Source organism: Numida meleagris, chromosome Z, assembly GCF_002078875.1.
Source record: "Numida meleagris isolate 19003 breed g44 Domestic line chromosome Z, NumMel1.0, whole genome shotgun sequence".
Lineage (NCBI taxonomy): Eukaryota > Metazoa > Chordata > Aves > Galliformes > Numididae > Numida > Numida meleagris.
In genome coordinates, this window is record NC_034438.1 from 56,781,753 (window position 1) to 56,805,863 (window position 24,111).

Consider the following 24,111-nt stretch of genomic DNA (forward strand, 5'->3'; position numbering starts at 1 on the left):
GTCCAGAGGGCTTTTTGAGTGCCACGAGGATGGAGACTCTGCAACCTCTTTCATCAATCTGTGCTAGTGTTCAGGTAACACTCACAGTAAAAAAGTGTTTCCTAATGCTCAGGCAGAACCTCCTGTGTTTTCATTCACATAAGCATTTTCACAGAAACTGGAGATTAAAGAAATTCAATTTTCACATTGTGAGTTTCTCCTTATCATAGTATGTGTAAAGTCCTATATATTTCTGTATGTTGAACAGAACAATCTGCTCATATCCCCTTGTGCATTTGTAGAATAATATCTACCTAAGCAGATTTTGACTTTCCCTGCTTTGCACTGAGAATCTTAAAATGCATCTCCTGTGAGGGGCTCTGTAAGTTACTTTTTCTTAGAGAAATCTTCAAACCTCCCCCAAAAAACCTCATCCCACTTGGTCATCTCTTGTAGTTAGGACACTGTTTGTGATTCTGGCAGTACCTTTTGAGCTAATAGTTCATATTCTAGCTCAGTGCAGATGGGCACAGGTGCAGTCATGCTTGTGACTTCATCCTCTTGTATGGCTGTGACTCTGAAGAGGGTTACATTCACTTCCTGGATTATCTTTCAGGTAAAAGGTGTCTGGAAGCATTGTAGTCCAGTTTTGGCCTGAGTGTCTTCAAGGTGATAACTTAGGAAGTTTCAGAAGGCTTGAACACAGGCACCAGCCAGTTTCTTTTGTGGACTTGTGTGTCTTGGATGGAGTGGGGAGTTCTCTTGATATCCCACTCTGGTACTCAGTGAGACATCATAGTGGATCTGTCACACTTGGGAGTATTCGTAGTAGTAGTTCTGTGAGGGTTTTGTTCAGCAGAAGGAGAAGAGAGTGGAACGGTTTAAAAGCTAGTGCAAAGAATAAGTCAATTTATTAAGCTGATTAGGATGCCACTATTCCATGAAGATGCAAAAGAAACCAAAGGACTGGTTCTTTATTGTCTGTCAAACAATATGATAACATCCAAAACATAAATCATGGTGTGGGGAAAAAAACAGTCAATCAATGGATAAATATCCAATGAACAAGACATTTGAAAAATGACGTTTCTACTTTACTACAACGTTATTTAAGAGCAAGAGGCCATTATCCTCTTGCTTTGATGATATTATCTCTTATATCTACCTGTATTATCCCTAATCTTTATTAATAAGTAAATGGAATTCTGCCCAGAAGCATTCAAACAGTTCACTGAATAATGATCTGTAGTATTAAATAATAAAACTCTTCTACAGTTACATTTACCTGAAGGCTTACTGTATCAAAGAGTAAAGAATTGCCTATGGCCAAAAAAAAAAAACCAACAACATGCATAGTACATACATAGTTACAAGAAAAATTTAGCAATGGTGAAGATACTTTGCAGGCTAACTTTCTTAAATCCTAAATAAAGACAGTCATTAGAAAAAACAAATACCTAAAAGTGTGATTAAAGAAGTCTCACTCATGTTTTTTTCTGAAAAAAATTAACATCTTCTTAGCCCCATAGTATTACACTACTCTTATACTCTGCTAAAATAAGCTTAACTAATAGGTCAGTGTGGCTTAGATTAGTTATTTATTATCTTGTCATGATGATTATTTGACCATTAAATGCATAAAATTATACTGACTAAAATCTAAGGAAAACAAATATTTTTGTCTAATGTGAATATAACTCCAAAGCTATTCAATAGCTGCATTACATTCAGTTGAAGACATCCACAACATCAAGAAAGTCACTGATGAGTTTTTGTGTATGTTACACAGAAGTGTATGGGTTATGAGAGGTCATTTATTCTTGCTATATTTATCCAGGCATGGAACACGGTGTGCAGGAGAAATTGCCATGCAAGCCAACAATAGAAAATGTGGAGTTGGAGTAGCCTACAATTCTAAAGTTGGAGGTAAGAAACCAAGAATAGTTAGATGTCTGATGTGGATGGAAACCAGGAAACATCACTCTTGCAGTTATAGGCTACAGGACAGTGACACTGTTTCTTAAAGTCCAACATATTTTCTGGATTCTGGTTGTCACTTAAATACAAGTAGATCATGTAGTATGTAACAACAGGAGAATAATAATAAGAAAATAATATGGATAGTGAAAACAATCTATTTTGTACCCAGAGATAAGGCTGTATCTTTAAAAGAATGATGGATTCACTTCTTATAGCTGGTTATCTTGGGAGGAGATGGCATGGGGGAGAAGAAGGATTTGACCACAATAGAAGAAAATATATCCAGGTTTATACCCACCTTTGCTTACAGTGTATTATTTCCATCTACGCAGTTCAAAAAGTCATGTCAGCCAAGATACTCATAGTGCTGTGGTTTTTGTTTCAACAGCTTACTTCTCTACTATCATCATAAATTAATTTTGAAAATAGGTATTTGTGCTTGCCCATCAGTCAGTATTTTCATTTTTTGAAGAGGTGATTAAAAGTTTAACCCATTAATGATATATGAAACAGTTATGATTGAAGTATCAATGGTAAATGGTTATCTAGATCAGAGGAAGATACTTGTTACAGTCCTAGTTTTTCCATTACTCCATTTTTCCTTTTAAACAAAGAGATGTTAAGTGGCAATTGACACTGTTAACTGCCATTCCCACCATTTTAGTCTTATGTTCATAGGTTCCCATTTACTCCGCTGAGCTGTCACAGATGTCAGCTTTGCAGTCTACCTTTGCCACAATGCATTATTCTGTCATGCTCTGTTTAAATAAAATATCTCACTCACAAGATGAAGATGCCAAATTTTCAAAGCAAGGTAAAATGAATGAAGCTGCAGTGATGTCTGAACTCCCGCTGTGCCCCTGTTTTAAGGTACTTGCATCTACAGAGAAGGTTCTTCCACAGATTTCATTTGCAAATGCATGTTAGAAATCTGTGCTGGGATTTGTCTACAAAAGGAAAATAACAGGCGGAAAAGCAATCCAGCACTCCAAATCCCAGAAATCTGCTTGTACCTGGACAAGGAAGGAGAAAGAATACGAAAGCTGAAATAAATTGTAAGCTGGTGTTTATGACTAGCCTGATTAAGATAGGGATGTAATAAATACATGTTCAAAGAGGAATAGAAGGTAGGAGGAGTCTTCAAAAGATTCGGCTAAATTTGGAATTTGCTCTGGGTGGTCACTGGAAGGCTTTTTTGAAATGGAAGCTATGCAGGATTTATTTCTTTACATCTTTTTTTTTTTCTTTTTAAGTGCATGAAATGATGCATTTCACACTTCTATTTGACATTAGTTCAGCATGGCTTCTTTAAGCAGTTATTTTCTTGTATCACTTGCCATACTGCATGAATCCAGTGGTCCAGAGCCAATGCATTGCCTCTGATAGTCAGGGATATATGCTTTAGAGAAAGAGACCCTGACACTTGGAGTATGCTGTCTTCTGACCTTCCACAGTAGAGACTGCTTTAACTTTGTCTTAATGTAAAACAGTCAATTTATCATTTTCTATTTTACATGAAAATACTAACTAAAAATACTAACTAACAGTCTTGGGTTTTCCAGTTCATCACATTAATGTCTGGCCCTGCTCTGAAGTCTGCACAAGTCTTTTCAACACCTTGAGTCTGTGAAGCCCACAGGCTTTTCTGAGTATGGTGTGAAGCAAATACTTATTAACATCAATTTTAAAAGTGACGCCTTTCAGTTTCTTTCAACATGAACCTCTTGTTTTGTCTAGAGCTGAGAAATGTGTGTGTATTTGGAGTAAAGCAAGGTGTACATATCTTCATGCATATCTAACCATCACACCATGCTACAGTATTTCTCTGGTGCTGCCATGGAAATCAAATGCTGAAGAAGCTCCATTTTACGAAGGACTGGGCTGAGAGTTCCCACATAGTGCTGCTAAAAATAGCCTTCTGCCATGCAAATGTATGTAGTCTCTGAAATTACCTTGGGCTTTGCCTGCTTTTGAATTTGTGGGACTGATGATGAGAGAAGGCATGCGGAAGAATTTATGCTAGAACACATCATTGGAATCTGCTTAGGGAAATATTACTGCAGTCATCAAATCTCTGGGTTGGCTTAAACAAGCAGTATTTCTGGAGATTATAAAGACAAGACAGTGATTTTTTTTTTTTTGAGCGGTTTTTATCAGTGTATTGCTGGTGATCTTGTTTTATTCCTTGCTTTATTATTTATCAGCTGTGTTGGCTTGGTCTTCTTGTTTGGGAAATATCTGTATACTATTCTCTGCATTGCTGCTATCTCATGATATGTTACAACCCAGTGCCCAAAGCTTTCACTCATTTTTACACAGGCAGATCTTTGCTCACAGCACACTGCTATGACAGAATCTCACAGTTCTAAGCCAGCTGAAATAGGAGTGTTCAAAATGTTTCAAGCTTAAGCCTCTGGAGGGCAAGTGGTGTTTTTAGAACCTGAAGCACAGGATGCACGTTGATGCAGCTTAATGAGTGATAGTGGTATCAGTGGTTGAGCAAGTTAACTCCCCTGTCTCTTTTTGCTACTTATTCATATAAAATAACCATAAAATCATGGAACCATAGAATGGTTAGCACTGGAAGGGACCTTGAAGTTCACTCAGCCCCAGCCCCGTGCCGTGGGCAGGGTGCCCCCCCCCTCCCCAACTGAGGCTGCCCAGGGCCCCATCCAACCTGGCCATGAGCGCCTCCAGGGATGGGGAGCCCACAGCTTCTCTGGGCAGCTGTGCCAGGGCCTCACTGCTCTCCGAGACAAGCATTTCCTCTTCACATATAACCTAAATCTTCCCTCTTTTAGCTTAAAATAATTCCCCATTGTCCTATCACAATCAGACTGCGTAAAAAGTTGATCTCCCTCCTGTTTGCAGGTTCCCCTTGTAAATATAATAAATAATAAAGCTCAGCTTTCTCACAAGTTATTTTTTAGAGTCTTAGGGTTCAGCTGTGTGCACAAAGAGTTATGCTCTTTTTGTGCTTAGTAGTGCAAAGGAAGAATGAAGCACAAAGATACAAGAGGAAGAGTTTTTTTTCTTTTTCAGTTGCCTAGAACAATCACATTCTTCCTGACGTGTTTTGGAAAAATTCCCATGGAAAATACTAGAAAATGAGTACTCAGAATTTGCTAGTACTCATACTGCTGTAGTACAAACTTGGCAGGTTCAAGAGAACTCCAGCATATTTATTCCTTGAAAACACAGGCTGAATCCTGACTACTGTAGCTCGTATATTGCTACTGTTGCTGCAAGAGGCATACCACAGTGGGAACGTTGCCAGACTGCTGCTGTTTCTGTCCTCACCCAGCACTGGACAGTGGTAGCAATCCTACTGCAGAGTTAGAGTTTGCAGAGCAAGAGATCCAGTGCAGATGAGCCACTGTCTGCTACTGAATTTTAAGTAACTCTGATCTCAGGATTGTTCTAAAGATTAGATCATGCAGTTCCTAATAAAATGTTAATGGATAAATAACACTAGTCTCTCTGGATTGCTCACAGTGGAAAAAAATGCGGTAGTAAAACAGCAATGAGAATTTTTTGTGATGAAGGGTGAAGAACAGGTGAAATAGCATCACAACGGCTGCACAAGCTTAATGGCAGAGAGGACCGAGTGTATCAGTCAGAACAGTCATAACTAACTCTTAAAAACAGTATTGGTAAAACCTGTTTAGTTTTAATGATATAATAGCCATTTGAGAAAAGAAGTCTCTTAGAGATTTAGTAGGAAAAGAATGAAGTCAAGGAAGCTCAATGTAATAAAAAGAAAACAGGAACACTAAATGGAACATCATCTTCTTGGCTTTCTGCAAAAAGAAGTTAATAAGGTGCAATCAAGATTTTAGTGTTTTTTTTTTTTTTCAATGTGTGTAGAGAGCCCCAAGCTCTGCAAAAAAAGGTAAGTGTACTATTTTACACTGGCATTAACTGTCCTGAGTATTATCTAAATGAATAGCAATAGGCCATGGTGCAGTAGTTTTAGATTAATTTTGCTGGAAGCGCAACGATCAGGTAACAAAGAGGAAGAAGAAAACAGAAAGTAAATACAATCTGCTTGTTTTTCTCTGTTAAGGTATACGTATGCTGGACGGAATAGTCACTGATGCTATTGAAGCCAGTTCAATTGGTTTCAATCCAGAACACGTGGATATTTACAGTGCAAGCTGGGGCCCGAATGATGACGGTAAAACTGTTGAGGGACCTGGGAGACTGGCACAGAAAGCTTTTGAGTATGGGATAAAACAGGTATGATACTTAAGAAAAAAAATACAATGAAATGTGGCAGAAGTCAGAATTTTAAAATGGTTTGTCTCAGGCAGGAAACGAAAATGATTGGTGGTCTATTCACGTAACTGACAAGGAGAAAAGAGATTTTAATAATACTGGTCAGAAATTACCAGCTAGAACATGACTTTCCAAAAGGTGCCATTAGAGCATTCTAAGCTTGTTTTAGTTGCTGTTCTCCACAGGTAAGCTTTCTTCTTCCATTCTTACTTCTGCTCCCTCTATCTCACCCTACCCCCAGCCTTCTCTGGCACTTGTTTTGCACTGAACAGTAATTGGATTTCTGCACTGAAAGCCCATAAAAATTTAATACAAAATTTCTGCTTCATGAATATTTTGCTGTATGAAATACTGATGCATTTTAGAACCCTGTAGATGGGTTTGTATTGTGTTAGTTGCATTAGTTTATAAGTAAATGCATGTCACGTTCCAATTAAAATGAAGATAGTAAAAATGCATAATGAAGAATAATGGAAACAGTGGTTTTACAAGTTGGTTTTTTTTTTTTTTTTTTTTTTTGTTATGCTCTTTTGATCGCTTTGGATAATAAGTGGGATGCTAACAAAGCTACTGGGGATCTATCAAAAAGCTGCTTTTGCTCTTGCCAGTGAGGTGAAAAGATATATAAAGATGGACAGGCACTAATATAGAAAGGATATGTGAATCAGAGGCAAGAAAGGAGGAAAATGGAGAACGCATGAAGGACAGGAGCAAGGCAAAAGAGGATATTGGAAACAGAGCAGACAGGAGAGAAGAAAAAAAGCAAGTCTGACAAGCAACATGCTCTGAGGGAAGGGTGAAGGTTGAGGAATGGGTTTATGATAACAAGTATCTCTGTCCAGATGAACACTGCAAGAATAGAGGGATAACAAAAGGCAGTAGTTAGGGAACCAGTGTTCAGTGGTTTTACTTGGAAAAGAACAGGTTATTTGGTAAAGAATATACTTTTTTTTTTTTTTTTGTAACTTTTTTTTTTTACTGAAGGGAACAAATTTACCCATTAATTTGTCAGGCTTCCTCTGGCAAGGATCTGAATGCTCTCCATTCCCCATCAAGTCACAAGTCAAGTTTAATCCCTGACCCCTTTATTGCTGGCCCAATAAAACACTTAGGCATGTGCATAGCCATAAGCATCTGTGAGGCATTAGTAGCACCCCAACAGAAATCAAACACCTGTTTACATATATCATTGCCTTTCTGGAGTGCAGCCTTGATTCTCAAAGCAAGACATTATCTCATTTTCTGTAACTGATGTGGGTTGTCCTTCATATTTTTGCAAGTGTATCAAAAAGAGTGCAGTTTATTTTTTTGTTTTCTTTATTTTTTATGTTTTAAGTGCTGCAAATGTCACTCAGTGCTTGCATGAATAAATCTTATCTGAGTGGGGATGTATTTCAACGGCAGTTTCCAATGAATATACATACATTAATAAAGAATAAAATATGAACTTCTGCACCTCACATGAAATGTATTTTCTCCTCTGAAGGACTATCTCAGCAGAAGTCTGAATTAAATAGCTAGCTGTGATGGTTCACATGCTGCTGCAGCGCTCTGTTGTCAGCTGTCAGCATCAGTTGTTAGCTGATGGTTCCTTACTACACGCTGGAGGCCCAAGCAGGGAGTGAGAGTGATTACGTCCTGAAACTGCTGGCGCTGGCTCATGGATTTCTAAGAGAAGGGAGGGTTTTCAGCCAGATGTCCTTTCTGGTTTTCTGTTTTTCAGCGAGTGCTAACAAGGGAAGACTTCATTACAAAAAAAAAAAAAAATTGGTGGAAGAGTCATATTATATATATTGCTTTCACTGGTTACCCACAACTCAAATGCAAGTGGAATAACTCCTGATGAACTGGAAAGGGAAATGGAAAGGGGAAGGGGAAGGGAAAGGGAAAGGGAAAGGAAAAAAGGGAAAAAGAAAAAGGAAGGGAAGGAAAAGGGAAAATGAAAGAGGGAAAGGAAAAAGGGAGAGGAGAGGGAGAGGAGAGGGAAAGAAGAGGGAGAGGAGAGGACAGGACAGGACAGGACAGGAGAGGAAAGGAAAAGGATAAAGAATAAAGGATAAAGGAAAGGAAAAGGATAAAGGAAAGCAAAAGGATAAAGGAAAGGGAAAAGAGTGTTTTTCCTACAAATGTTCAGAACTAAACACAGTCAAGTGAGAAAACTTAACCTGTTGATCACAGATTCTGTTTTTAACATTAATGCCTGTCTTGAGGAAAATTACTGTCCCTGGACACTAAACACAGACAAACTAAGGATGTACTATAGAATCTGAGATAGAATACCTCAAGTAGCATTTTTTTTCTATATGTCTTCAATGATGTTTATAGAAGACAGTACTTTTCTTCCTGAAAATGTTAGATGTATTAGAGTCTCGTGTTGGAGACAAGAGGAGTTGTTAAGAATGTACTATGAAGATGGAAATCTTTTTCATAACTGCACATTTCATTTCCTCTAGGGCCGAAATGGAAGAGGCTCCATTTTTGTATGGGCTTCTGGGAACGGAGGTCGTCAGGGTGACAACTGTGACTGTGATGGTTACACTGATAGTATCTACACTATCTCCATTAGCAGTGCTTCTCAGCAAGGCCTTTCTCCCTGGTATGCAGAGAAGTGCTCTTCAACTCTGGCCACAGCATACAGCAGTGGGGATTATACTGACCAAAGAATTGTAGGTTATTTTTACCAGATTCAGAACAAACATAAAAGTGTGTTGTATATGTAAATAACAAGTTAGAGTTCTTAAATGCTTAGTTTCTACTGCTTGCTTTACATATGTTTTACATGCTTAGTGGTTTCATTTGTAGACAGTGAGGAGTTTGTACCTCAAAACATGTTTGTATTCTCGAACATCTACTACTATAAAACAATGGCTGATTGTTGTATCAATGCTATCATTATTACCGATATTTAATGATATTATCATTAAATCAGCATGCTGAAATCTTCTGACATTTGAGTGTGACAGAGGTCTCTGCAAGAACATGATCCCATTCATCACAAAGAGAGATTTAGAGTATATGCAAAAAGAACTTGTGAGGTTAGTGTACCCATATGAGTTAGCGCCTCTGTACACATTGTCACTCTAACACTTACTTTTTCTGAGAGTTTTAGCCCCTCAGTTCCTACTGATGACAGCAACAATGGTGCTTTCAGACCTATAAAGGGTACTCAGTAAGTGGACAGATCAGCCTGTACCTTCATTAGCTGTGCAAGAAATAACTGGTACTTAAGAAATTTGCTGTGATAAAATAATCCTGAAGGACCTATGATTTTTTTCAGCTCTGGTCGATGGTAATTTTACAATGAATTACGTGGATGGAGATTAAAACAGTGTTGTTGCAGGTTAGCTGAGGGACCAATACTTCCTAAGAGACTGTTCCTCAGAACTGAGTTGTAAAGGTCTCAGTGTTCCCCCTTTCTGTATCTAGAGATACATGGGCAGATGAGTTTGGTACTTAATTGCCAAATAAAGCACATGTTTCATTGCAAATTATAGTTCTTCTGCTGAAGAGAGAGCAGAACACTAATACTAATCCTATGAGTAATTTTCTAGCAAGCAGTAATTTTAAATGTTCTAGGCCCAACACAGTGATCTGTTTTTATGATTCACCAGTAGGCCTGAAACAGTTATTGTGAAACCTTAGAATAAAATAAGATATTCAGTGTGGAAGTATTTTGTTCGAACACAAAGCGCTTTGATACAAAAAATATAGTTAAAGTAAAAAGAGTGGAATGAAATATGAACAAATTTAAACAACCCTCCCTTTGCTGGTGAGGAATGTATAAATACGCACCAAGTGAAAAATACATGGTTATGTTTTTGAGTGTGGATATGACTGTATTTACAACTGTTTATTCAAGCAATCTGTTTTTTATTGTTTTTCTGTCAGACAAGCGCAGATCTTCACAATGAATGTACAGAGACTCACACTGGGACCTCTGCATCTGCACCATTGGCAGCAGGAATTTTTGCTCTTGCTCTAGAAGCAAAGTAAGATGTCACAAAGTTACAATTGAAACTCTTCTTTTTCCTACTGTCTTCCCTCAGGCATTGCCTGTTTCAGAATTACACCATATCACATTGCAGCTCCACTTTTTGTCAGTCAGTCTTGCTCAACCTGATGACAAAACTAGACAGCTATGTGCTTCAACACCTGCCTAGCAAGTCAGAACCAACATAAGTAACATGTAATGACCAAGGAATTTTAGTCCATTTAGTGCATTGGTGATAATTGTTTACTGAGTCAGTCAATTGCACTTAAAGGCATTGAGGCTGTACTTCTGTCAAGAGAGCATAATTTGAAGACAATAGAATGCAGGAGTATAAGTGAAGTGTTTAATCAATGTGCAGAATCTTTCCTGGCAATGATGAGACATATAATTGAAGGTACACCAGCTTGACTTTCAAAGCAGACAGAGAGCAGGTATGTTCAGACCCTGCAGGCCTGTTAGTTAGATAGTATGACTTGGAGGCGGGGGGTAAGGAGCAGGATAGGACAAGACAAGATACTGACTTTTTCACTTCATGTGTTAGGGCGTAGACTTAGTGCTTGAATAGTACATTTGGCTCCATGTTCTATTGCATACTTATATCCTTTGATGATATAAGACAAGATACCTAGGACCCTATTTTAAAGATTGGAGTGTAATCACAGATAGAATCAAATGCCCAGTCAATTTTCACACACGAGTTCCATAAAGACTGGTGGGAAATACTGCTTTTGCTAGATAAATTTAAATGCCTAAGGAGTTTTGAGTGATTGGACTCTAATCTTGCTAGATACCAGTTCTTAGTTTACATAGAAATCTTGTCTACCTGAAGAAGTATTGTCAGGATAAGCATGCAATGTCTTTTGTTGTTTTGGATTTTTGTTGTTGTTGTTTGTTTTTTAATAATTCAGTACCAGGTACATTCCAAAATCTTTATATTGCAAAATAATAACTAAAAGAAAAAATTATAGTACCAAAACAATTATCCAGGAACATTTTCTCAACAGCCCAAATCTAACATGGAGGGATATGCAACACTTGGTAGTGTGGACCTCAGAATATGATCCACTGGCTGGCAACCCAGGATGGAAGAAGAATGGAGCAGGACTAATGGTGAACAGCCGATTTGGATTTGGACTACTCAATGCAAATGCATTGGTGGACTTAGCTGATCCCAAAAGATGGAAAGGTGTGCCAGAAAAGAGAGAGTGTATTGTCAAAGACAAAGACTTTGAACCAAGGTAAGAATTTGCATTAGCAGTAGTTAGGCTAATCTCTTAGTAAAACGTGAAAGACAGTGTCTTAGATTGCTATAAATCAAACTAAAGTTAAGATATATCTTTTGATTAATTTTGTTTTGTTTAACTAGGAAAAGGACAAAGGACAGGAAAGTAACATTTGTTTGTTTGCTATTTTTTGTGTAAGACTGATTATAATTACTAGCATGAATCCTCACATAAAATAAGGTCACCATGTCCCTTTATACAGCCAACATATGGGTAGATAATGCTGTGAGACCAAACCTGATCAAATAAGAGTGTTTAGGCTGCTATCAGAGGATGAAGAAAAAGATACCAAAGTTTTTCAGAGATTTTTTTTAAGAGGAACATCTGTAATCAGTCTTAGCAGCTCTACTCACGTGACATGCCTAATGTATGTTGAAGTCAGGGTGATATACTGAGCTTTAGTCTCATCTACGGCACTGCTCTTATGAAACATAAGTGTCTCTAAGGCTCACTGAAAAGAGTTACGAGCCATAATTACTAATGATTGCAGCACAGTAAGCCTAAACTGAGCTCAGTGTACGGGTAAGTTATATCAGAAGTCACTAACTTGGTTAATCAATAAGGCCTTTTTTTTCTCTACCTGTTCATATGTATGTTTGTTCTGTAGAATAAATATGGTATTTCAAAGATAGAAATTATACTGTGAATGCACTAAAAATCTCTCTGTAGAAATGGATTGCAGTGTTTTGGATTGTCACTGCTTGGTAACTTTACAATTTATGCTACTTTACTATCAATTTGTTTTTTGAGCCTTCTCCTTTCCACAGAGTGTTGATCTATTACTGATGTATGTTATGTTTGCTGTTTATGCATTTTTATTGCAGTCTTCTTTGTTACATTATAAAACAAAGATCCCAATATTCTGAGTTTTGAATGATTTCTGTGGAGATTTGGATACCACATTCTCATTACAAGTAATGGAAATTGTGCAGAGAATGTTATGCACAGTGCTCTGAGAATGTACAGAATAAGTAAGCCTTTTATTCTAGAGATGACATTAACTACAAAAGATTAAAAGCAATATGGCTCCTGCAATGTTTTAACTCCATGTTAACAGCTCTTCTGGATATTTCAGTGAGGCAACTATGCCTAGGTCTGATATAGTCATGTGGTGTATCTGACTGCAAAGACTTGTTTTTGTAGTCTCTGTGGGACAAGAAAGTGCTAAGAGAAACTCAATTATCAGACCTGCTTGCTTGCTTCCAGGGTGGGTTGCACAACTCTGGCTAATGCGGTGCCTTCACCTAAAAAAAAAATAATTTTTTTTACTTCTTTTCTCATCATTCTGGAATGACTGTTAAATTCATCTCTACACTTCACATATTAATCCAGAATCAAATATTTCTATAAATAAAACTTCTGTAATTTTGCCAGGTTATTAAGAGCAAATGAAGAGGTCATCATTGAAATTCCCACAAAAGCCTGCAGAGGTCAAGAGAACTCAATTGCATCTCTGGAGCATGTGCAGCTTGAGGCAACAATTGAATATTCCCGGAGAGGAGATCTCCATGTCACTCTGGTGTCACCATCAGGTATGGGAAGCATTAATATCTACCTGTATGTTCTTTGTGGATCAAAAATACATAATTTTTGTAAGAAGATGACTGTAAATCATACTTTAGTGATAAAGGCACTATTTCTAATATGTTGCCTTCAAGCAACAGGAGCTGTAAAAATCGAGAGCCCCTGGTGGTATCAAATTATAGTTTAATGATGCTTATCAACCTTACTGTGATTTAATGACCTAATGGAAAACGGAGGAAATCTGACTCCCTAGATTTCATCTAACTGTGTCTCCCCATTGGTGTATTTAAAAAAAAAAACACTATGTCTCTGTTTGGCACCTTAGTACAACTGTACAAAATGTACTACAACATGGCAAGCAGTAAAATATCCCTTTCTGAAAGACTGATGACAGTAATATGTTCTTCATCTTTGTATGTATATCTCTGGGTTTAGATGAGGGAGTAATAATTAAGTGTTTCTGCATCCACAATAATATCATGTTGCTATCATGGCTAAACTCTTCTTTCCCTTAGTTCTTGCTGTTTTTTCTACTTAACTATAAAACATTCCTACCAAATGTATGTCATCCCATTTCTTTGTTTACACTATTATCTTTAATCATAGAATAAGAGAATCAGAGAATGGCTTGGAAGAGACCTTAAAGCCCACCCAGTCCCAACCCCCTTCCACATCTTTCTTGTGTTGGGAGCCCCAGGCCTGAATGCAGTACACACCACTCTTTTGATGCAGCCCAGGATGCAGCTGGCTGCAAAAACACATTGCTGGCTCACATCCTTCTTTTTGTCCACCACAACTCCCAAGTCCTTCTCCACAGGGCTGCTGTCAAGGAGTTCTTCTCCCAGTCTATACACATGTCTGGGATTGGCCCAACCCAAGTGCAACACCTTGCACTTGGCCCTGTTGAACCACATTTGTTTCATGTGGGTCCACTTTTCAAGCTTGTCCAGGACGCTTTGGATGGCATCCCTTCCTTTTATTGTGTCAACCACTCAGCTTGGTGTCATCAGCAAACTTGTAGAGGGTGCACTTGATTCCACTGTCTTTGTCACTGATAAAGATGTTGAAGAACACTCATCCAAGGGGGGACCCCTTGGGGACACTACTCCACACTGGTGTCCAGCTGGACATGGAGCCAATGATCACAACCCTCTGGCTGTGAGCATCCAACCAACTCCTTACCTGCTGAGTAGTCCACCCTTCAAATCCATATCTCTCCGGCTTGGAGATAAGGATGTCATGTGGGGCCATGTCAAAGGCCTTGCAGAAGTCCAGATAGATGATATCAATTGCTCTTCCTTTGTCCATTGATACTGTCACTCCATTGTAGAAGGCCACCAGATTGGTCAGGCGTGATCTGCCATTCGTGAAGCCATGTTGGCTGTCTTGAATCACCTCCTCATCTTGTATGTGCCTTGACATCTTTTCCATCTGCTCCATGGAGGATCTACTCTGTGATCTTCCCAAGCACAGACATGAGTCCCACTGGCCTGTAGCTCCCCAGGTCTTCCTTTCTACCCTTAAAAATGGGAGTGATGTTTCCCTTTTTCCAGTCACTGGGGACTTTGCCTGATAGCTATGACTTTCCAAATATGATGTATTTTTATCTTGTGATTAGGCTTCCTGGGGTTTCTCTGCTCCATGTTACATAAATAGAGCTCCCTTGCTCTCTGCTTACATACAAATCTGTGCAACAGATCTGTTCTCCAGTACAATCTCTTCTGCTGCAGAACTGCTTTGTGAAGTACAGCATTTTTGTAATAGTAATAATACAAACACATTTCACCCTGTTGGAGTTCCAGACTGTAACAGTTTACATTCGCTCACCAAAATATATATCTAATGATAAATTCAGGATAAGGCCTTGGTTTATACTGCATGAGCTCGTTTGTTAAAGTAACCAGTGGTCAGAAATAGCACATTCCACATTCTCCAAGCCACTGCAAAATAGTGTTTTTTCAGGTTACCTTTACACTACATAGTTTGCAAGCAAGCAGTGTGAAACTTGAAACATATGAATAGTCACTTCTGTTGATCTTGCACTAACACAGGGACCAGCACTGTCTTACTGGCTGAGAGAGAGCGAGATAAATCTCCCAATGGCTTTAAGAACTGGGATTTCATGTCTGTGCACACATGGGGAGAGAATCCAACAGGCACTTGGGTGTTAAGAATTACTGATGTGGTAAGTATGTCTGTGTGCTAACCTGCTAAGTTTGAAAGCTAACACATCACTAACAGTATCACAACCAGTACCAAATGTGTTGAATAGTGAGTGTGCATTAAGCAAGCTACAAGAGTTTATTTAAACTAAGTATCCATCTGAATTAAAGATTAAAGGCTCATCTGAGGCAGAAAAAAAGATAGAGTCAGATTTTCTTGTTCTTGCAAAGCACTATACTCATTTCACTGATGTGTACCTGTCCAAAGAAATTTCATGCCTATGTTTTTCTCATAGTATATGTCACTGAAAGAAATCACTTCTTCATATAATTTTCTGTGATTCGTGGTGCGAAGTATGTAATCAAATTTGCATATGATTAACTGCAAGTTAGTTTTTTTTCTGCAGAAAAGAATACAGGATATACCTTGTCTCTTCTTGGTATACAGGCATAATTGTCATTAACTCAAAACCTTTTGAGTTAATGAATTTCTGGTGACCTTAGGGAGCTATTCTGTTATATATCTTCCCCTAACCTCTTTCTCAGAGTACTGACTGATGAAAAATCTATAATGACTAAAGCCAAGAAATCTACAGATGTAAAATAAGTAAGTTTTTTAAAAACGTGGGAATGTGAATTGCAACAGTGAGACACCAGAAGAGAGCTGTTTGATAGGCAGCTGTGAAATCATTCATTTCAAAGTGAGAGTAAGAGCTCACTCATCCCTGGAGAAATTCATTGAAGTTGTCTGTTAATCAGCTTGTCATTAGGGATCAGATCGTGCAAGAAACTGAATGCTTCCCATTAGACACCGAGTCTCCAACCCTTATTGGCCTCAAACTGTAAACAAGGGTTTAATACTGAACAGGTGGACAATGCAGTAGAAGTAAATATTTTTGACAGCTGTATAGTGTTAATACTGTAGGCTTATCAGTAACCCCATGGTTACGGATATCCTGCTCTTTGTAACTAAAATAATGCATTTTTTTTGAAAGAAAGCTAAGAAGCGCATTTTGTTTGTGATTTTCTCTCATTTTCCAATTGCAACAGGTTCCTTAAACCTACAGTAAGGCAAACTTTTGTCCACAAGAAATGATGTACTCTTCCTTAGTGTTTAGAGTTTTGTGGCTCCAAAAATAGGTTTTCACATTAATGGCAAATTGGAATAACAGATCACCATGCAGAGTTACTGATAATTGAGTCATCATATAACTTTCATATGTAAACTTTGGTATATACTTTCCAGAGTAAAGAATAGCTTCAGCAGCTCTCTTCAGTCACTAAATAAACAAGCAAAAATTCTGAAAGCAGCTTTGGAAAAATAACATTTCACTGTTCTCTGTACTTGTCTCTTCCACTTTCTACTTTTTAAATATCAGTGTCAAAACTAATGTACAAAGCATTTGTTTCTCACTTCCACAAGCTGTGTTTCAGATTGCTGTCATACACCACTACAGAACGTTATTTCAAATAATTATTTTATTGGTAACTTTTTAAAGAAAATTACCACTTAATGGCTTAGTGAACTAATATTAATAATACAAAATATTAGTTCAGTAATTTTAGTATTGTTATGAAATTCCATTTATGCTTACATGATTAATTAGTAATTATGTTACATCAAAATAGTAGTAGTCAAACCATTGTACTGAATTCCACCTTCTGATAAGTTCTGTCCCAAATGTGTCAGTCTTTTGGGGCTTACAAATCATGGTCTACATTTAGATCAACAGCATCATTTTTTATTTTAGTGAATTCTCACTACTTTATGATCAAATATCTTCTGTTTCTTCCTCTTACATCCTGAGAACCTATGCTAATGCTGTCTTGTCCTTTAGTCCAAAAGAATACAAAACGAAGGAAGGATTGTGAACTGGAAATTGATTTTGCATGGCACTGATACCCAGCCTGAACATATGAAGCAGCCACGTGTATACACGTCTTACAATGCTGTGCAAAATGACAGAAGAGGAGTGGAGAAGATGACAGACCGTGTAGAGGTAGTGTCTTGTTAATTCTTTTCTTTATGTATTTTTAAATTTGTAAGAGAATTATGTGTTTTGTGTTTTTTTTTTGTAGTAGTAAAAAGACACATACTCATTCCATATTTATTTCCTCTAGTTCCAGACCACTTGTGAGTCGTGCAAGTACTGTAATTTTATCAATGTGTCAACAGCTGGTATTTATTAGTCTCAGTTTTCATAGGTTAATGCCTAACAGTTTAAGGATGGAAAGAGGATATTGATACTAAAGCTATGAACTCAACAACTTATGCAGTTGAATGGTACAGGTTTCAATTTTGTAATTCTCGTTAGAATGAGTGTTGAATCCCAAAGAAATTTGCTGATGTGTTTCTGGGGAGTTTTGAAGCGGGTTTGTTATATAAAACATCATGAAAGCCAGGACAGTTCAGACAGTTCAGTCAAGTGTTGCTGACAGCTCCTTTTTCACCCCTTCTTACCTTTGAGGCAGAGTATGGAAAACAAACATATTTGAGGCTTCTGAGAGTAGCAGTGGGTTTCTGGATGCAAATAATCATAATACTCTGAAAGTAGTGCCTCCTATTATTTCAGTGGAAATGGTAACAGATACAAAGAGTACAATAACACTTTGACAGAGCACATTCTCAGCTACGAAACACTATTTTTCAACACAGTCACCACCATTAGCTATGCATTTTTGCAAGCGATAAACAAGAGCCTGCATGCCACACTCATAAAAAGCTGCACCAGCAGAGGTGAACCACTGTTTCACAGCTGCTGTGACAGTGTTGTTGCCCACGCAGTCGATCTTTCATCAGCCCAAAGAAATGCAAGTCAGAAGGCGCCATTTCCAGACTACATGGTGGGTGTGGTATGAAAGTCCAGCCAAGACTGTCAGTGTTCTCCACAGTCTTCAAACTGCTATAGGCCTGAAGTTACTGTGTTGCAAGAGAAAGGTTGTCTTCTTCTCTGGCCTGACTCAGGAAATTTGAGCCTTCTGCAAAGCCAGTGTCACAATGTAAGCAGTCAGAATTGCTGGTTTATCCTGGTTGCAAGAAATCCGGAAGGATAACTTCTTTCTTGTCTGTCCCAATAAACATCACTTTACCTGCTGAGGGCTGCATCTTGAACTTTTTCTTTGATGAGGAATTTGCATTTCTTCACTCCATGAATTGTCATTTTGACGTAGTAGTGGTGACAGACACCGTGTCTCGTCACTGGTAATGATGTGATCCAGGAAAATGTCACCTTCAGCATCATATTGGTTCAATAAGTCCTGACCAACCTGCATACAGTGTTCCTTCTGTTCCTGTGTGAGCATTCGTGTGACCCAACTGGTGCAAATTTTGCAGTATTCCAGTGTTGCCACCATTGTTTCCAACTCACTGAAGCCAGTATTCAGCTCTGTACACAGTTCCCTGGTCGTAATCTGCCAATTTGTGCAGATGAGCTGATCGAAACACTCTTTATTTTCTAATGTGAGAGCTGTCTGTGGCCATCCAGAACATGGCTAGTCTTTCATGTCACTGTCACCACTGCTGAAATGCACCACCTGCCTCCTCAGTGTGCTCACATCCACTGTTTGGTCTCCATCAACGTTCAACAAGCATCAGTGAATGTCAGTGAGTACTATTTTTTCCCAATGGAGGAATTCAGTGACACCCCTTTACTTCATACGCACTTCCATGTCTGATGTCATTCTGTCAGACTGCCCCTCTGCTGCCATCTGTCACATGGCAACAAAATGTGAAGGAATATTTGTGGGAAAGTTCAGCCTCTACTGCTGTACCACCATCTACCTCTGATGTAGTGGGCCAACTTCATAAAAGAGGAGGCATTATTTTTGAAGCAGCCCTTTTACCACTGATTATGCCAGTGTCTTCAGAATGCTTAATTAATCACATCTTATCTATTCATCTTCCCTTTAAGTAATTAGAATGTCCATAAAGTATAAAGAGATTAGCCTTCTTCGGTGAGGTTACGAAGAAGATTGGGGGAAATGTGATTATGGACTTTAAATACATAAAATTAAGTGTCCATACTTGTGGCAGCCACATACAGTAAAATAAAACTGGAAAAAAATAAAACTGGATTCAGGAGGTGTTGTATCAGAAAGTTGATGGAAGCATATGTATAAAGATCAGCTCAAGATGAAGTGAGTAGAAAGACATCATGCAGCCTCATACTGCAGCATATAGAGCAGATAATATGGAAGCATTAGTTCAGTCCTTTCCGCAAGGGTATGTAGCACACTTGGAGTTGCCACCACCACTGTGTGTATTTCCTCCAGATGGATAGCCAAGGAACTGTCTCCCACAGCACTACCAGGAATATCTTTGAGACTGAGACAAATCTTGCTGCAAAATTACAGGTTGTATCCTTCCAGTGTGGGATCTGTGTAACTTCATGTCTTGTGGGGAGATTTGATTCTTTATGCAGTAAAGTCCTTTTGATAGTCTTTTTTGACCTGTAGTGACCTAGTTCTTTTCTAGATGTTAGTGTCTCCTAAATGAAAAAAAAAATAGTATCAACATACATGTACATGAAAATCACTAATCAGAGCAAATCTTAATCCAGACAGTTTTGCACTGATGCCTAACCTCTTTTATGCCAATCTGTATTCTAGGACTGTACCCCACAGGAGAACTTGAGTGAAAAAAACAAAGTAATGCAAGGTATCAGTAGTAGCAGTAACAAAGCAGAAGATAAGTTCCCATCAGAGGCTATGCTGCATTTACTGCAAAGTGCTTTTAGCAGACAGATGGCTCAGAAGCGACTGCCGAAGAAGACTGCAAGTGAGAAGTTAAGTATTCCATATGAGCACTTCTATCAAGCCCTCGAAAAATTAAACAAGCCGTCCCAGTTAAAAGACTCAGAAGAAAGCCTGTACAGTGACTATGTTGATCTTTTTTACAATGCCAAACCATACAAGCATAGAGATGACAGACTGCTGCAAGCCTTGGTTGATATTGTAAATGAAGGAAACTAAACTATAGGATATGATGCTGAGTTGGAAATATTCATTCTCTCATCCCACCTCCAGTTTTTTGGGTTTTTCTTCAGAACTCTATTGTATGCTCTAGTTGTGTGATTGCTGCTTTGATTGCTTCATATTTAACACAAGCATCAAGGAAGGAAAAAATGAATGTGGGAGGATAAGGCAGTAAGCTGATGCTTTTAAGTAATAGCTTTTTTCAAAGACTATCTTCATTACCATCAGAGTAGACTTGCCCCCTCAGGCATGAAATGCAGCAGTATTCCCTTGAAAATACTAATGCTCTATTTTAAACAATTTTCATGTTACTTATTCTTCGACCCTATTCCCTTAGCCTGCAGTAGGATTCAAAACCTGAATAGCCAAGCAGTTTTGAACGCAACTGCCAAAGCTGTGGGGAGATACTCTCATCTCTGTATTTGTAATGAATAGTGCAGACTTTCTTATATTTGGCATTTATTGTAGATTTAAAACCTGCAGCAAGTACCTCTTCCCTCATAGTATTTTTTTTTCTGAACAACAATGCACTCTTACCCTTCTGTTCTCCTGTAAAGGAGCAGTTGGGAAACTGGAATTGGATTGGAGCATCATTGAAGTTATTAATGATTTAGACTAGAGACAGTCATAATCTAACATAAAAGAGCTCCAAACAATGCATTCCAGACCATGGGGATTCTCACCACCTAACTTAAACTGCCTAAATGAAGTGCCTGAATTATGAGCTTAGTTTTTCTAGGCTGTATGTAGCTAATGAAGACAGATAGCACTTAAGAGCACTTGACTAGTTTTTGCACTGGTTCTGAGTTACATGATGTGGAGTACCTATCTGTTTTTATTGACTATATGAACTTTGAAGAACCAACCTTCTACCTTTGAAGCCTCCGTCAGATTTCTAAAGTTAAGTAATATATAAATGCTTCCTGAGATGTCTATGTCCACAGCAGCCAGGACAGCAAAGCTGGGATCATTTTGTCCCATCCTTAACCTGCGACCAGAGTGATATAGAAAGGAAAACTGTATCATCAAAGTCCATTTAAAGAGTGCATCTTCAAGTGTCTGGTGAATTTTAACACCTCCTAGATATCTAGAAAGCTAAGGCAAAATGAATGGAGGAAGGTGTAATTAAAAAACAAACTAACTAACAAACAGAAAAAGAGAGTCATGAATACAGGGAAGGGCAGAATGGGATGTGGAGGAGGGAGAGGAAAGGAAGGAGAATGTGGAAGAGGAGGGAACAAAGTAGTGTCAGAGAGCAGCAAGGACAGGCTGCTGCCTACCTGCAGCAGTGATAGGAAGCTAAAAATGAAAAGATAATAAAGGAAAATACGTAGTGGTAAGGCTCCTTCAGAATATAAATAAGAGCAGTGGAGGGAGAAGCAGACTGGTCAGAAAGATCTATCACCCTATCCAAAGTGGAAAAAATTGTATGTGCTGTCATATACAGTAGAGTGGTATGAATGACAGCATATTAGACAAGTAGTTTTCCACATATACTTCTTTAAAATCAGAATAAAGATTGAAATAATATTTTCTGTTCATAGTTAAAAAAAGAAACAACAAAAACAACCAACAAACAATGCAGTGCTGGATGCTCAGAAATTGGGCATGATCTACTACAAGGAAATGGAAGTTCCTAGTGTCTTGTTGCAGTGCTAAAGATAATCCAAACAAGTGCTGACTAGGTTTTACTTTTTTCTCTCTGTCATCTGCTGTAGAAACGTAGACTGGAAATACTTTCCAAATACTCTAGAAAAACGTGTTCCTCTTTTATTGTCTGATTCTTAAAATGATCCAAATGTCTCTAAAAGAGGAGTTTAACATTGTGTTCATTCTTCATCTGTTTGGATAGAGATTTTTTCAAATTTCACACTAAATTATGTAATCGCTGCTTAATGGTAACTTTGAAAATGATCTTACTGAACTTAAGATTTAAAAACCTTTGCTTTGATTTTAGTGGTTTCATGTCTACCTGTGGCTCAGTCTGTGTTTTTGCTAGCTTTAGATAGATGTAGCTTAGTTGATTTAAAGAATTCTTCCATATTTCTATCCATTCTTCAAAGATAACAACTGCAAGAGTGAATGTCTCTTACACTTAAATTGCTTACTCTCTACTAAGACATTTGAATAGAATGAGAAGTGAAAAAAAGCTAATTGTTTGCAGTGAGAGCTTTTTTTATGTTGTCCCTTTAACACACAAGCTTTCTGGCAATATGTAACTACTGAACAAGCAGAATGTTAAAATTTCTAATTGCTGCTACTGGAGGAGTTAGTGAGAGCACTAACTTATTTCCGCTAATATTTAATTGTCAGAACTGGGAGTTTAATATCTACAGTTAAATCCCATTTGGTGATAATGGACCTCTGTTGGTCCTGTGCAGGGGCTGTCAGATAACAGTGATTTTAGGCAGTCGTCAATCAAGTATCTTAAAGTGAGGAAAGTACTACAAACACTCAAATCAGCTCTTGAAAGAAGTTTTCAGATTTAAACGGGTGGAAAACATAGGACTCTCCTTTGTTTTGAGATGAATTCCTATGTTGTAGCCAAAGTTTCATCAGAGGACAACTTTAAAGTCTCTCTTTTGAATGTTTCCAACCCAGAGTAGATTGTACAGGAGTAAATTATTTTTATTGTTAGTCTTTCCTTGGTGCCCGTGTCGGTTTTGTGAAAAATGTTGAAGGAAAAAATGTTTTCTCTCAGATTTTTAAATTATATTTTCTTTACAGGTATTTATATTGTAGCAAAGATTTTATCGAACAGACAGAATTTTAAAAGGCGTAATAAATTATATTGAAGAACCAGATTTTTCTTGGGGAAGAGACAATTTCATCCAATAAAGGTGTTTTTTAAAAGGCATGTTCCAACAGCAACTGCAATATGTATGTGATGTGATGTTAAAAGTTGTTTAATAGTAGCATAATACAGTGTGTTAGCAGAGCTCAGAGTGTGTGGTCTTAACATTTGTAAAGAAAACAATAAGATCATGTCAAACCACTGACTTAAAATGACAGGGAAATATTGTTTAGAACTGAAAGCAATGGCATTAGAAAGTAATAATGGGTTGGGTGGAGAAATTCTTACTTGAATAAGAAGAGTTGCAGAGGATTTCTCCACAAAGAGAAACATTGCACCCTTTCACAACTGCAACTGGAGTAAGGTTCACTACTTGATGGCAGTGACAGCAGTGCTCATTGCAGTGTGCCTGAAAGACAAAATTCTGCATGTTTCACACAGAGATGTGACAGAAGCACTACAATGAAAAAATATGGAAGAATCAGTCAGGGAGTCAAATTAAATACACATCTTCTTTTTCTTGCATTAAAGCCTGAACAGTTAAAGGTGTCTTTTTTTCCCACTATGCACATTTCAACACAGTACGAAACAAGCCCTTAATGTACCATCACATGAGGAAGCAGTGGAAAGCTACTCTTCGGGGGGGGCTGCACGCTGGCAAGCACACTGACCTCGGTGCTGATGCCCAGAGAGTGCAGCCATCTCTGCCAAAGGCCCTTGTGTAGGGACATTGTGCTGGGGCAAGCTCTGCATGGAGAGGAATGAGTTTTGGCTTTTGAAAGCTTTACCTTCATGGGGCGTTACCAGTCATTCTCAGGTTGGGTTTGATTCCAGGGTCTTGGTTAACTGCAGCTTGCAGAGCAAGTCCTGCTTCATCAAATGTTGCACTGTTGTCAAAATGCTTCTTGTGCTTTCAGAAACTTACACTTCCACAGCAAAAATCCTTCAATGTAAATATACGCAGAAAATACATTTCCAAAGCAGCATAAAAGAAAGAAATTTAAAGTCTACATACATAAGTTATTGGAAAATGTCTTCTCTTAATTCTCCTGAAGTCATCTGAAAATGGTCAAAAGCAGCTTCAGTGTAAACAACATGTTACTGGCTTTGGAATTATGTTAGTATCAGAACTTAGGAGTGAATGTA

At 38.1% G+C, this 24,111-nt stretch overlaps 1 protein-coding gene across 1 annotated transcript in view; it reads left to right on the forward strand.

Annotated features, from left to right (window-relative positions):
- The window catches only part of PCSK1 (proprotein convertase subtilisin/kexin type 1), a 31,210-nt gene extending 7,557 nt beyond the window's left edge, over positions 1–23,653 (forward strand). Inside the window, exons 6-14 of the mRNA XM_021381391.1 lie at positions 1,817–1,905; positions 6,026–6,198; positions 8,691–8,903; positions 10,126–10,226; positions 11,233–11,466; positions 12,886–13,043; positions 15,087–15,220; positions 17,036–17,197; positions 19,806–23,653. Coding sequence (XP_021237066.1) covers positions 1,817–1,905; positions 6,026–6,198; positions 8,691–8,903; positions 10,126–10,226; positions 11,233–11,466; positions 12,886–13,043; positions 15,087–15,220; positions 17,036–17,197; positions 19,806–20,168 — 1,627 coding nt within the window. The 3' untranslated portion in view covers positions 20,169–23,653. The remainder of the gene's footprint in view (positions 1–1,816; positions 1,906–6,025; positions 6,199–8,690; positions 8,904–10,125; positions 10,227–11,232; positions 11,467–12,885; positions 13,044–15,086; positions 15,221–17,035; positions 17,198–19,805) is intronic.